The following is a 13821-nucleotide window of genomic DNA, read 5'->3' on the forward strand; positions in this document are numbered from 1 at the left end:
AGGTGTGATTTGAGGTATAGAGTCCGGGGAGTCCAAAGTGTAAAATAAAGGTGGGAATCGGGGACCCAGCGGCTCAGATAGTTCATAGCTCCTTTGGTGTGTTTCTTGATCCCCAAACATTTCATAAGATCGAGTCCCATTTCCTGTTCTTGCACCCAGATCCATGCTACTATAAGTTTCCCAAAACCAGATACCTGCTTTGGGGTTCTGTTGGGTTGATGTTGAAAGGGCTATTTGTTTGCCCCCCAAAAGCACATGAATTATTGGCCTCAAAAAGTCCATCTTCTCCTCCCGTAACATGCGATTCTGTTTTCCACCCATAGAAATGCTTAATATATGGGATTGATGAAGCGGGTGTGGTCCTTTGTGCTTTTATTATTTTTAAGACGTGTTTTTCTGTGACTCTAAAGCCATGTCTGCTTATTTATTTATAGCACATATTATTATTCCCCAATCTCTATCTCTCGATTTATTTTAATTATAGTTTTGTGTATCTGCATGTTTGTGCATTTATTTTTCGATTGTATACCCATGCTGCCACCGAAGCAATTTCCTTGTACTTTTTTCTACACGGCAAATATAGCGATTTTGATTCTGACTCTAAAGATCAAACATGTAGTTCATTGTCCTTAACAGAAGTGGTGAGACAACAACTGGAACACACAACAAAAGCTGAGAATCTGAGCTAATCTTTCACTTTTATCATTTTAAATATCATTTATTTATTCAATTTAACACAGATTATATATAGCTGTAGATTCCCAGCGCTCTAAACAAGTAATTGATTATTAAGGTGAACAGAAAGACATGGGGGGTCCCTTGTCATCAGTTCATTAGTCTCCAAGTAGCTGTTTGAGATTTTGCAAGAGCAAAGTCGCTGTTGTTACCTCCCAGTTCTGGAACAACACTGGGAAACAAATTTCTCCCTTTGAATTGTAAGCTAGTAGGCACCATCGAGAGGTGATGTCATTCTGAAGTTATTGAATGACTGTGTCTTTCTATGTCATCAGTGGGACCTGTCAAAGGCAAAATCGCTGGGATTACATCGAAGGACGTAACCTTTACGTAGCAACCTAACCAAGTGGCATTTGCACAGCCTTCGCAGAAGAACTGCCTCTCGGCCGTAAGGACATTCCTCTCCTCTCCACAGTCTCCCAAGGTACAGTCGCTGACAGTCACTCTGATCTTCTCTTCCCACAATCACCTCCCGGAGGAACACGACGAAGGTATTCCGTGCATCAAAATCTGAAATCCGCCCATCTTTGTCAGCTTTCCACCTCACCCAGAAGCTGCCACACACCCCATCTAAGTGACCCTGCCCTGCGTCATTCCCATTGAATGCCAACAGGCACCACAGCGCCTCCTACTGACATGATATCCCCCATCATATCATAACATGCCAGGAAGCAGCATTGTTGTTTTGTTGTTGTGTCGTTATTCTACTTTCATTATTATTATTATTTCCTTAATATTCCTATGCTTTTTCTTTGCATGCATCACAGTTACTTGCTTGCACATTGTATACTGCCTTTGCACTTTGTCTTATTTTGCACTATATGTATGTTACCCCTGGGACCAATAAAGTTTAACTTGGTCTTACATGTACTGGGAATTATCCTGAAAATTCAGAATTGGGAGCCATTGTTCTGCTAGGTACATCTGTGAAACTGCAGGACAGCCATGTCTATCGTGAAAGTGTATTTATGATTTCCTTACCATAGGAGAGCACGGATGCAAAGACAATGGCATTTCCCTACATGGAGAAGTGTAACAGAGATTCAGCTCATCTGAGAGCGAATTATTACTGAGGAGCAGCAGTGCACTTCCACTCTCTTCCCAGCATGCACTGGTCATTAGCTCAGCCAATAAGAACTTTACTGCGACTTGCTGCCTGCCCGCGTCAGACAGAATAAGGCTAAGGGAAAATCGGAGTCGGTGTCAGAGTCCCTGCCAGACAGGATAAGGCTAAGGGAAAATTGGAGTCGGTGTCAGAGTCCCTGCCAGACAGGATAAGGCTAAGGGAAAATTGGAGTCGGTGTCAGAGTCCCTGCCAGACAGTCCACATTTTTTCCTCCCTCCCAGCTCTCTACTGCTCTACTGAGAGCTGGGAGGGAGCCAGAATGCAGGCCATATGGGGTCCCTGAGTACTGGGTTAAGAAACACCACAAGACCACACTGAGACAGGGCATGGGTGTGAATCTGGGCTGCCGACATAGCCTGACAAATCTTGAGTATTTTTTCCCAGAAAAATCTTCAAAGAAAGAATGCAGGGTGATCTACGCGCTCACTAATCTCGATATACCACTTACTGAACGGCTGTCATTTTCATTCATATTAACCGGGGTTGAAAATCCACGTTTAATCCAGAAATTAAATCTACTGTATTTCTGTGTGATTGGAGATGACATTTTTATGGGGGGGGGGGGTGTTCCTTAGACAGGACAGAAAGCTAATGTGCATTCATGCTCTTACATTCAATTTCAGTTGTGGAGGGAAAAAAAAAACCAACATAAAATAACTTTACACCCCACCCCCTTTACTTTACACACAAGCGAGTGATACATCAGAATACCATTTTGTCATTGTTCTATAAGCTCAGTCACTCAGAAAACAAAATCTAGGGCTAGAATCGTGCACACACTGCGTGACCTTCCATAAATTGTCCGGTAGGCTCAATAAATCCTCAAAGGCATGAGAGTCACGCTAGAACAAACAGGAAGAGAAAAGGTGGCGGAGGAGTGGAGCTACGGCATATTGCAAAACATCGAAACCTGCGATCCTTGCAATGAGTAAAAACAAGCAAAAAAAAAAATAAAAAAAAAAACAAACCTGGTTGCCAGGACAAAGCAAGCCCCGGTCTGCCCTCTGCTGGCCAGGCACTGCCATTACAGCCAGGGCAAAGTTACGAAAACAACATAAACACCAACAATGACCTGAGAGGCAAAGATGTAATAAAACATTTTGTTTATTAATACAATGTAATCTTGGTATCTTCCGTCAGATTCCCCCACACTCTCTACCCTCAGACTCCTTTGCACAAGATGGGGGCAGGTGGGGCAGTAATACCTCAGTGGTTCATATGTTGCACATTACATGAAAGTGGAGGGAAACATACACAGACATGAAAGCGATGCGCCCCCTTTCTGCAAGGAGGAAGCATGCGGCTCTGGACTGGGATTACAAGCAGGTCCGGTGACGTCATCATTCACAAAGCCTGAGGATTCTCCACCTTTACAGAGCGGGCAAGCAGACTAGGCCACAGCACATACACATTTAAAAGCACCCCCGCCCCCCCACCCCCCATGTCTAAGTGTGAAGGTCAGTGTCCTCTCTCTCAGAGCAGAAGGTCGGCGACCGACGGCAACATGTCAGCCAGCTGAGACCGGATGCTGGTGGCCTGGGCGATTGGGTTGCCGCGGAGATCGAGGCGGGTCAGTCTGGGACACGTGGTCAGTGGCTGCAGGTCCGAAAGGCGAGAGAGACCTGCTGGAGTCAAGGAAGCTGCTTGTAACCCGGAAAAGGCATCACAATGACCACATGAAATACAGAGAGTCTTACAAAGGAGAACGTTACTAATATATTACATTAGCGCACATTCTCGCTCTCCAATGAGAGAAACGCATCTCCAAAAATCCATTATTTCAGGAACGTGAAAAAAGCAGATTTTCTTAGAAACAACTTTACACAATTAACCCAGAATATAAATAAGACACCCGTATCACCTCAAATACAAACTTATCTTTGCAACTCCAACTCCGGTCCTGGAGAGCTACTATCCAGTAGGTTTTCTATCCAACCCGGCTTCTGATGAGCCACACCTGTTCCTGATATTTACCTGAGAACAGTTGTGGCTCATCAGAAGCCGGGTAGGATAGAAAACCTTCTGGACGGTAGCCCTCCAGGACCAGAGTTGGAGACCCCTGGTCTAAACTAACATCACTTTATAGTCAAACAGCAATGATATTAGTTAACTAGCTGTCTATCAATATAAGTTTTTAAATAAGTTGTTCATAGCAATATGAAGTAACCCTACTGAACAGATGACTTAAAATATCTTTTAATTGGTGAATAAGATGTCAAACATGAGAGATTAGACATCATCCATCTATAGAAAAAAGTCACAATTTCCAAAAAAAAGCACATACACCATTTTCATCAGAGACCAACGACATATTAAATTAACACTTTTTGAAGATTTCGACTTTCGAAAGCCCCACAGACAAGTTGGGCAAAGAGAACTGCGTGAATGGCTCTTAAAAGCAGACTAGCCAGTTTTGGGTGGGGGCGAGGGCGGCAGACTGTAGCCAGTTTTGGGTGGGGGCGAGGGCGGCAGACTGTAGCCAGTTTTGGGTGGGGGCGAGGGCGGCAGACTGTAGCCAGTTTTGGGTGGGGGCGAGGGCGGCAGACTGTAGCCAGTTTTGGGTGGGGGCGAGGGCGGCAGACTGTAGCCAGTTTTGGGTGGGGGCGAGGGCGGCAGACTGTAGCCAGTTTTGGGTGGGGGCGAGGGCGGCAGACTGTAGCCAGTTTTGGGTGGGGGCGAGGGCGGCAGACTGTAGCCAGTTTTGGGTGGGGGCGAGGGCGGCAGACTGTAGCCAGTTTTGGGTGGGGGCGAGGGCGGCAGACTGTAGCCAGTTTTGGGTGGGGGCGAGGGCGGCAGACTGTAGCCAGTTTTGGGTGGGGGCGAGGGCGGCAGACTGTAGCCAGTTTTGGGTGGGGGCGAGGGCGGCAGACTGTAGCCAGTTTTGGGTGGGGGCGAGGGCGGCAGACTGTAGCCAGTTTTGGGTGGGGGCGAGGGCGGCAGACTGTAGCCAGTTTTGGGTGGGGGCGAGGGCGGCAGACTGTAGCCAGTTTTGGGTGGGGGCGAGGGCGGCAGACTGTAGCCAGTTTTGGGTGGGGGCGAGGGTGGGTCAAAGGATACGGTTGTTTCTCAGTGACACCTCTTCCAATCTGGGTAGGTGGCAAAGTCCATCCAGGTCTTCAATGACGTTGTCATCGGCTTGCAAGACCTGAGAGAGAAGGAGGGAGGCAGTGGAAAAAAAAAATAAAAAAATAGCAAGAGTGGCCGAGTTTTCACTAAAACATCCGCGGAGACATTAAGGAGGTTGGCAGGTACCTCGAGACACTGCAGCATGGCGAACTGAGGAGGCAGCCTCAGCAGCTGATTGGATGACAAGTTGATGTGGGTGACCAATAGCAGCTGGTCCAGGTGGCACAGGCTTGACAGGCTCTGACACAGAGTGAGGTTTACTGTACAAAATGGGGGAGCCAACGGGGAATAAACCACATACCCCCCCCCGACTCTACACACAAACAAAGATGGCTGACCTTATCACAGAGGCTGAAGACCCTGACCTCGGCGTATTCCATCTTGAGAATGGTGTTCTCTATCATGAACTTGCTGCAAAGGTCACTGTAATATGAACTGCGCATCGAGTCGACTTCCTGGAGAAAGATGGGGCTGTAAATATCCAGTGACAAATGACCGTCTGTATGTGGGTGTGTGTATGTACTTCCTGTGTTAATGCTACCACAGCATCTGTGTGTACATACAGAGCCTCACTGGTCGAAATTAATATCTGCACAAAAACACCCTAGAAGTGATGTGTGACTGCAGTGAACTCTGGGCTAATTCTAGGTTCAGCGGGGGGTGGGGGCACTGCGGTTTCTGCACCTACATACAAACACAGCACAGACCTTTGTCACAGAAAAAAAGGGAACAGAAAATTACCCACTGCACGTCAAGCCGAAACACTGATGCTGCTCGGCAAGCAAATGCACTGTTTTCAAATCAACATCACTGCTTCCTTGATCCAAGAAGCTTCTATAAGCTCTGCGTGATGGGTTTCTGCCTTTCATGTGGGAGATGAAAAAGACACTTTTATCTGAAGCCAGTGCACTTTTTTGAGAGAGCAGAGCCAGAGTATCCCGGGAGCAACCGGAAGTTAAGGGCCTTGCTCACCCTGTGGACCCTGGGATTGGAACTTGCAACCTTCCGATCACAGGGGCAGCATCTCAACATGCCGAAGCACATACCACAGCCTGTGCCACACCAGTCAGCCGCCCTACTCCGCTCTTAAAATACTCAGTCTTACGCATCTTATATTGCGATAAAGCTGTTCACTATATCAGCCGGACAGTATGTACTCCACTCCCAAAGGGCAGGCGATCAGACTCAGGCAGGCCTGATTCTGCTGGAGCACAAACCCTGCCCCCCTTAATCTTCCCCAGGGACTTGTTTTGGCACCGCCCTGACCGCAACACGTTACTGCGCTCATGTGTTACCACAGAAACTAGGTGAAGGTTTCCGCTGGTGTGTGCCAGACAGACGACAGCAAAGAGGAGGGTGTGAAGTGATCAGATGCGTGCAGCGGTAAATACTGGGTGCAGCATGGAGGTGGGCGGGGCCTCTGTGTGTGTGTGTGTGTGTGTGTGGGGTGTGGTGTGATGTGGGGGGGTGTTAATAATACAGGAAATACCTTGAGAATCTGGAAGTGAGCCAGGGTCTCTTTCTCATAAGCCAGGGGGTCCAGAGCTCTCATTAGGAGAATGATGGTCAAGAGGCACCCTGGAGTCAGGAGGGGGAGTAAACTGGGACATGATAGACGAGGAACAGACAGACAAACATACAGACAGGCAGGCAGACACAAACAGAGACATGGACAGACAGGCAGACAAGGCAGAGAGACAGACAGGCATGCAGAGAGACAGACAGACAAACATACAGACAGGCAGGCAGACAAGGCAGAGAGACAGACAGGCACGCAGACAGAAAAACAGACATGCAGACACACCGACAGGCAGACAGACTCTCAACAGTGACTCACACTTGTTTTGAGGCTCCAGTTCCAGCAACTGAGTGCAAGACTGCAGCTCAGACTGCAACACTGATGACTTTTCCACAGACAGCTCACTCCTGCAAGGGATTAATGATACTGATTAACATTAGCGGTAAACACCACTCCCCCCCCCCCGAGCCTCGTCTCACCCCCATACCTGAAAAGCTCCAGGTCAGTGGCGGAGTCCCTGCACCAGCTTTCAGCGCGGCCTGTCGCCAGAGAGAGGCGCTGTAAGCAGCCTGCCAAAGGGGCTCTACGGAGCACCGGACGTCTCAATACACAGAGACGCACAGAAATGCTGAACGTTACCAGAGTACAGAGCGCAGTCTCTGTGGGTTCGCTTCTCGGTCCAGGTCACGGTCAGGTTGTGTTCATTACTGGTGTCACTGATGGTCCCTGGAGGTAACTCACAGATCTGAGGGCCTCGCCGTTAAAGAACGACAAACATAGATTCACCACATCCTGAAACAACAAAACACTGCTAAAACGGGGGCCACATTAGACCCTCCCCATACTGGCAGCGGAAAAAAAAACATTTGGGCAGAAGATCACAGGCATCGAAATGAAACCTGACAGCCATTCAGGAACGTGTGGGCGGCGCACGGCTGCCGACCGTCTCGAAATTCGCCCTTATCAGATGGTCCCGTGCGGCGAAAACAGCCACCTTCCAGACAACACGTAGGAAACCCGCATTTCATCCAAGAGTACAACTGCCACTGATTATTTAAGACCATAATTCAAGAAGAACTTAAATATATTTAGTAATCTGAAGGTATGCAAGGCCGCAGCTATGTAAAATGAAACATGACCTTTGATGACCTTCACACTTGACCTCTGACCCCGGTCGAAAGGATACCCAGACGGGGCTATGGCGGAGGCAGGAGTGCGCACTTCTCCAGTCGACCTGCAGGGGCTGGCCGTCCACCACCAGCAAGAGCCCCACACTCAGGGCCTGTGGGGGAGAGGGTGGTACGTCAGTGACACCAAGAGATGCAAAGGGGCAGGTGAGGGCAACTGATGTAGAGGAACGGAAGGAACAGGAAGCAGAAACAGTGGAGAGAAGCTGCAGAATAGAAAGAGACAGGAGGGAGAGACGAGTGAAAGGGGATGGGGTACTCACGTTGACGGGGCGGGAGAATGCGACGACCACTCTCTCTCCCTCGCGGCTGACGTACACGCAACTGATCATCTCCTCACGCTCCGCTGCGGTGAGGGGGAGTGTGTTAATGGGGGAAATCGGGAGCTCAGAAAGCACCCCAGGAACCAACAGCGTAAACCGGCCACTGGGGCCGTGCTCTCGTGCAACCGAGCCGGGCTCACCTCTGCCCAGAAGCCAACGGTAATAGAACCAGGCGCTCTGGTCGTTGGGGTCGGTGAAGAAGGCGTTCTGCACGAGTTCGTACTCTACCGGGCAGAGACAGCCTTTTAGAGCAGACAAGGAGCAATCCCAGAATGCACTGCCAAACCGCTAACATCCCTACCGCTCACATTTACTTATGTACCTTTGAGTAGGCGCTCCTCACAGACGCGGTGGGAGTGCATCTGCGGGGAGGATGTGGGGGAGGAGCACTCCCCCTGTGGGGAGGACGACTCGGCGGAGCCGGGGGCTAGCAGGGGCAGCAGCGTGCTTCGATAATGCCAGCTCGAGTAGTTGGAGAAGTTGGAGGCGATGAGGCGGTCGGTGAACTGCAGCTCCTGCTCGATGGGCACGCCTGACATCTTCACCACTAGGCGGCGATAGTCCCAACAGTGAACTGGACGTGGGGTGGAGGGGGGAGGTGATCGGTGAATGAAGAAATTACACAAGCGAGGTGAAGTGGGGCAGTGTAAATAAGGACAGTGGGGGGTGGTGAACAGCTGAGCCTGTGCTTTACATCAGGGGTGTGCTGGTCAGCCTACAAAGCTGGGAGTATGCACGGTGGCTGCTCCTTCACATCACTTGGATCAGACATTTCAGTGTTTTCCGGAACATTCATGCTGTCACCAATTAGGCCAGAAAGCTGGTTTTTATGACCCAGAGGTATGCGAACACACGCACGCTCACACACGCAGAAGATAGACAGACAGCGACCCACCCAGCCTTAGGCTGAATCTACCTTTAGACCCCATGCAGAGATTTTAGTCCCCCCCAAATAAAACACTTCGTCCCACTGCTCACAGTTCCTGTCATCATGGTAGAGGTAGCGGTCACAGAGGCCCAGTTCTCTGGCCCAATCGGGTCTGGGCAGGTGGGACGATACCCAGCCCCGGTGGTGCCAACTGCCATAGGACTTCGGGTTCATCTTCAAGCAGGTCTCCAGGAAGGAAAGTTCTTCCTCGTACAGACGCTGCACTTCATCCTCCGAGCTGGTGTGGGGCAAGTAAGAAAAGTATCAGAGCCAATACATAACATTCATGAGAAATTTATGAGAAATTTATGAGAAAGAAGAAAAAAAAAAAAAGAATGAATTGAGCTGCCTTGTAATTGACTTCACCCTGGCCCTGGGACATTTACGAGCTGATTTTCTCACGCCTGGAAATCTCCTGGAGGGGGGAAATGTGAGGCACTGGTGCATCATGGGAAATGTAGTGCACCCTCACTCACCGCACAGTCTCCAGGTACAGCAGGATCTCTCTCCGGTAGTTCCATAATGTAGCAAAGTCTGGGTTCGATGCCAGCAGCTGCTGGGACAACTGCAAGGCCTCTTCATCTAAAACGCCTTCCTTTCTCTGTCAAAGAGTGAAAGAGAGAGAAGCAAGCCATTAGTAATTTAACTGAAGCACATTACCATGCATCTCCTAAAACACATAAATATCTATAAATATACATATTATATAACTTTGGAGAGAGCTTATAAAATCAGTAAGCTTATGTCCCTTTTTTTTCAACAGATAATCTCTAAGAATCGAACTCGGTGCTACCAAATTGGGCTTCATAATTCAGCCATTGGGTCACTTCATTTGCAAAAATCATTAAAGCTAAAGAATTCGGGAATCCAAATAAAAAAGTGGCTGGCAGTGGTGGTCGAGATTTGCAGCGCCGCGGGCTATGGCTTATCTGGTGGGTGGGTTCACCTTGTTGAAACAGGCATCTCGAGTAGTCAAGTAGATCTTTAACTTTTTCTCTTTTTCTTTTCTTTTCTCCTCCTCCTGCTGGGCGGTGGATTTCAGCTTCACTCGCCCATGCTACGGCCACGGGAACAAGCCCAGTTAGAGCCTTTAATAGCATCCTTAGTAGCACCATCATACTGAGTTTATTACTTTATCAAAACAACTGTCATTAACCAGCTAGAGCAAATAACTGGCAAAGTAAATAACGCGTATGCGCTTAAAATACCAGTCAGAGCTAATGGGGAAAAACTTACCATCACTATCAGCTACAATGACTCAAAACCTAGGAATGCGATAAACAGAAGATACGTTAAAAAACAACATGCGATCTTTTACTGCGGGCAACGCCAAGCGCGCACACACCCAACACGCGCGAACGCGCTTTGAGATCATCCCGCACACCTCAGCCAAAATACACATGCAATATAATATGTGGCAATACGTAACATTTATAGATATCTGGTCTTCGAAACAAAACAGCTGAATATTTAATTTATAAACGAGTTGTTTTTTAACTACTTCATTTAACATTTAATCGATTCCATATTAAACGTCCTGGAAGGATGCAAGATGCGTACCTCAGTAGTAACAACGCAAAGCGAAAGTGAAAACCAGCAAATCGGCAGCTGTTACTTACCGAGCAGCTGTTCGTTATTAACAAAGATCTTCACCGGCTTTCCTACCCGTTTCAATAGAACGAATGCCAAGGCTGGATGTCACTGTCAACGTCCCGCACTGATGACGTTGCCAAGCCTGCTTCCGACACTTGTGAAATGCGTCACGCTTCAGCGAACGATGCCAGTACCAGGATTAGCCGCAGATGGCACTATAGCACGATGTGCGCTTGGCTGGTTGCTTACTATTGCAGTTCGTTTTTGCTAAATACCGGAGTACATATCTGGCGGTGTATTGCAATCGCCTCTGTCTAACCTTTTTAAAGGCTAAAGATTGTGATTTTTCAGTTTACAGATTTTTCACCATGACTTCAACTAGATTACTTTTGTAGTAGTGACCTAGAGCCCTTGAATTAGTTGCATTGTGGAGGAAGTGAAATATTCATCAGTTTTCTTGGTGGCGGTGGTGGTGGTGGGGGCTCCCAAATAAAACCTTGCCTTGGGCCCCTGCAAAGGTAGAGCCGGCCCTGGATGTAGCACTTTATCTTATCTGGTCATAAGAACATAAGAAATTTACAAACAAGAGGAGGCCATTCGGTCCATCAAGCTCATTTGGGGAGAACTTAACTGATAGCTCACAGTTGTTAAAATCTTATCTAACTCTGATTTAAAGGAATCCATGGTTTTAGCTTGCACTACACTAGTAGAAATTAAGACTATTCCATACTCTAACTACACGCTGTGTAAAGAAGTGCTTCCTCAAATTCATTTTAAAATGTTCTCCCGCTAATTTTCACTTATGGCCACGAGTTCTAGTATTTAAACTAATATTGAAATAGACATTTGGCTGAACAGCATCCAGACCTGTTAGAATCATATATACCTGGATCATGGTCTTCTTTGCTCAAGGCTAAACGGATTCAGCTCAGCTAACCCCTCTTCCTATATTAGTTTCTCATCAGGCTGGCCGTCAGTCTAAGCTATGAAAAGAAACATGTCAATTCCTTGATATATATCATTTACAAAGACACATATATACACAGTTTCACTATTTGGCATATTACTAAAACATGAATAATCCCAAAACAATTGAAATCTGCATATGTACCTCGCTATTCATTGATTTTATGGTGAAAGTGTGCATATAATTGTAGGTACGTAAATGAGACCTGGGTGATGTGGTTGACAGATGTGGGTTTGATTCTCACATGGGATCTGTATTTGGGGGGCCTGTATGGCCTCCCCATGTTTGGATGGCTCTCTTAAACTGGCATTTCGTTCTTTTATTCTGCATTTTTGAACAGTCTCTAAGCTCACTGCATAATTTACATAAAAGCAGTACGGAGAATGGCTGGATGTAGGTTAAATAACACTTCACTGATTTCTGCATGGTGGTGCAGTGGTTAGCACTGTTGCCTCACACCTCTGGGACCCAGGTTCAAGTCTCCGCCTGGGTCACATGTGTGTGGAGTTTGCATGTTCTCCCCATGTCGTTGTGGGGTTTCCTCCAGGTTCTCTGGTTTCCCCCCACAGTCCAAAAACATGCTGAGGCTAATTGGAGTTGCTAAATTGCCCATAGGTGTGCATGTGTGAGTGAATGGTGTATGAGTGTGCCCTGTGATGGGCTGGCACCCATCCTGGGTTGTTCCCTGCCTCATGCCCATTGCTTCCGGGATAGGCTCTGGGCCCCCCGTGACCCAGTAGGATAAACGGTTTGAAGAATGGATGAATGATTTCTGCAATAAAGCCTGCAAAACCCCATACATCACTACTACCAAGACATTTCGGGATCATAAGGAAGGAGTCAGAAGAGTTTGGAATGAATGTTAGTAAACGTCTTTATGAAAAGACTAACTCATACAGAAGTAAGAATTCTCAGTAAGAACAGAATGATTCAAAGGTTATAAAAAATAACCGAACTGAAAGCGTAATACAATTACATAGATACAATTTTAACATAAACATCAATTAAAATATTAATCTGAACATTTTAACAAAAAATTAGATTTTTTGCATGATATACAAAAACACCTTTGCAAAAGGTGACTATTTCTTCATAATGATCAAATGATCTAACATAGTCAAAACATGACCTATTATATTGTCACATTCAAACTCAAGAGCTTGACTGAAGTGTAACTAAAACATATATTCTTTCCATGGGAAATATGCTTCATGAATACACATCATAACAATTCCTCAGAATGATATTTAATATTGATATTAGAATTTAAAACCTCATGCACTTGCAGAAGAATGATAATATTTCTTGCAAAGAATTACTTTACCAAGCTGACATTTTCAGCTCGACCCGATAGATGCACCTCTGATCCTTTACAAAGGTCTCCAGCAGGTTTGTTTAACACATTTCTCACATTACACTGAGTGCTGCCAGGTGGAAAGTGCATCTGACTTAGGGCGGCTTGATTCTGCCCGTCGTAAGATGAAGCCTGCAGACTGGAGGTGGCTCAGCTGGTTCTTCTGCCCCTCAGTCTTTCGTTCATCCTGTGACAGAAAGTTCTCAACCTCCTGGACACCTCCTGGAGAAGCCCTCATCGACAGCCACCGTGAAACTCGATCTTCTCACAGATCACTGCTGAAGCTGCCATCTCGGGAAGTGAACCATCACCTCCAGAACGTCGGGCTTCTCCTGCCGGGAGTTGGGCTGCTGGCCGAAGCTGCTCGATGCTGCTGCTGATGGGATCCTCTGCACAGCTTCTCCACCATGTCTTTCCTCAGCTTCAATGAAAAGAGCAGAGATGTTAACACCCGTCCTCTGTAACAGGGTAAAGGTGGAGCTGTTTGAATATAAATCATATTTATAAGATCATGCACTCAGGTTACCTTGTTCGCCACCGTGCCATTGCTGCTTGGACTGCGGTGCAGAGACCCCTGAGAGGAGTGAATCCGACCTCTTCAGGCCTCCTATTTATACTCCCAAATCTCCATGTGAATGTGTGGGGCTCAGGCTTGCTGGAGTTTCCCACACTGAAAAGCCAATGGGTGAATTCAGCATCTGCCACACGCCCATTGAGGTCCTGCCTGCTGGTGGGCAATGGGGGCGTCTCGGGGGAGCAGATGGAGGGGGGGGGGGGGCTCTCAGCGCTTTGTGTAGAAGCGGGCGTGGGGTTACTCTGTAAAGAGAGCTGATCTGTGCTCTGATGGGGGTATTCTGATGCTAACCGGGCACACGCTCATTAACGACTGGGTTCTTGATCCTCGTTGATGCTAAAATTAAGGCACTGAACTCCGTTTTAATTGCTTGTGTTTTAAAGTACTAC

General features: G+C 47.4%; 1 protein-coding gene and 1 long non-coding RNA gene across 2 annotated transcripts; both read right to left on the reverse strand.

The window, feature by feature from the left end:
* Positions 1-2947: 2947 nt before the first annotated feature.
* Positions 2948-10675, reverse strand: rabggta (Rab geranylgeranyltransferase subunit alpha). Its single transcript, XM_049012259.1, has 17 exons — positions 10564-10675; positions 10181-10209; positions 9891-10001; positions 9421-9545; positions 8995-9182; positions 8339-8590; positions 8157-8240; positions 7957-8039; positions 7693-7788; positions 7146-7251; positions 6994-7045; positions 6825-6913; positions 6477-6565; positions 5326-5442; positions 5114-5227; positions 4919-5006; positions 2948-3483 (listed from the first exon to the last, which is right to left on the reverse strand). The coding sequence occupies exons 2-17, from the start codon at positions 10181-10183 to the stop codon at positions 3335-3337; spliced, it is 1746 nt and encodes a 581-aa protein (XP_048868216.1). The 5' UTR covers positions 10184-10209; positions 10564-10675; the 3' UTR covers positions 2948-3334.
* A 1685-nt stretch (positions 10676-12360) lies between these two features.
* Positions 12361-13511, reverse strand: LOC125739713 (uncharacterized). Its single transcript, XR_007397244.1, has 2 exons — positions 13385-13511; positions 12361-13279 (listed from the first exon to the last, which is right to left on the reverse strand). It is a non-coding gene; the product is annotated as an uncharacterized LOC125739713 (long non-coding RNA).
* Between the last annotated feature and the right edge of the window lie 310 nt (positions 13512-13821).

This window comes from Brienomyrus brachyistius, chromosome 4 (genome assembly GCF_023856365.1).
Source record: "Brienomyrus brachyistius isolate T26 chromosome 4, BBRACH_0.4, whole genome shotgun sequence".
In the NCBI taxonomy this organism is placed as follows: Eukaryota; Metazoa; Chordata; class Actinopteri; order Osteoglossiformes; family Mormyridae; genus Brienomyrus; species Brienomyrus brachyistius.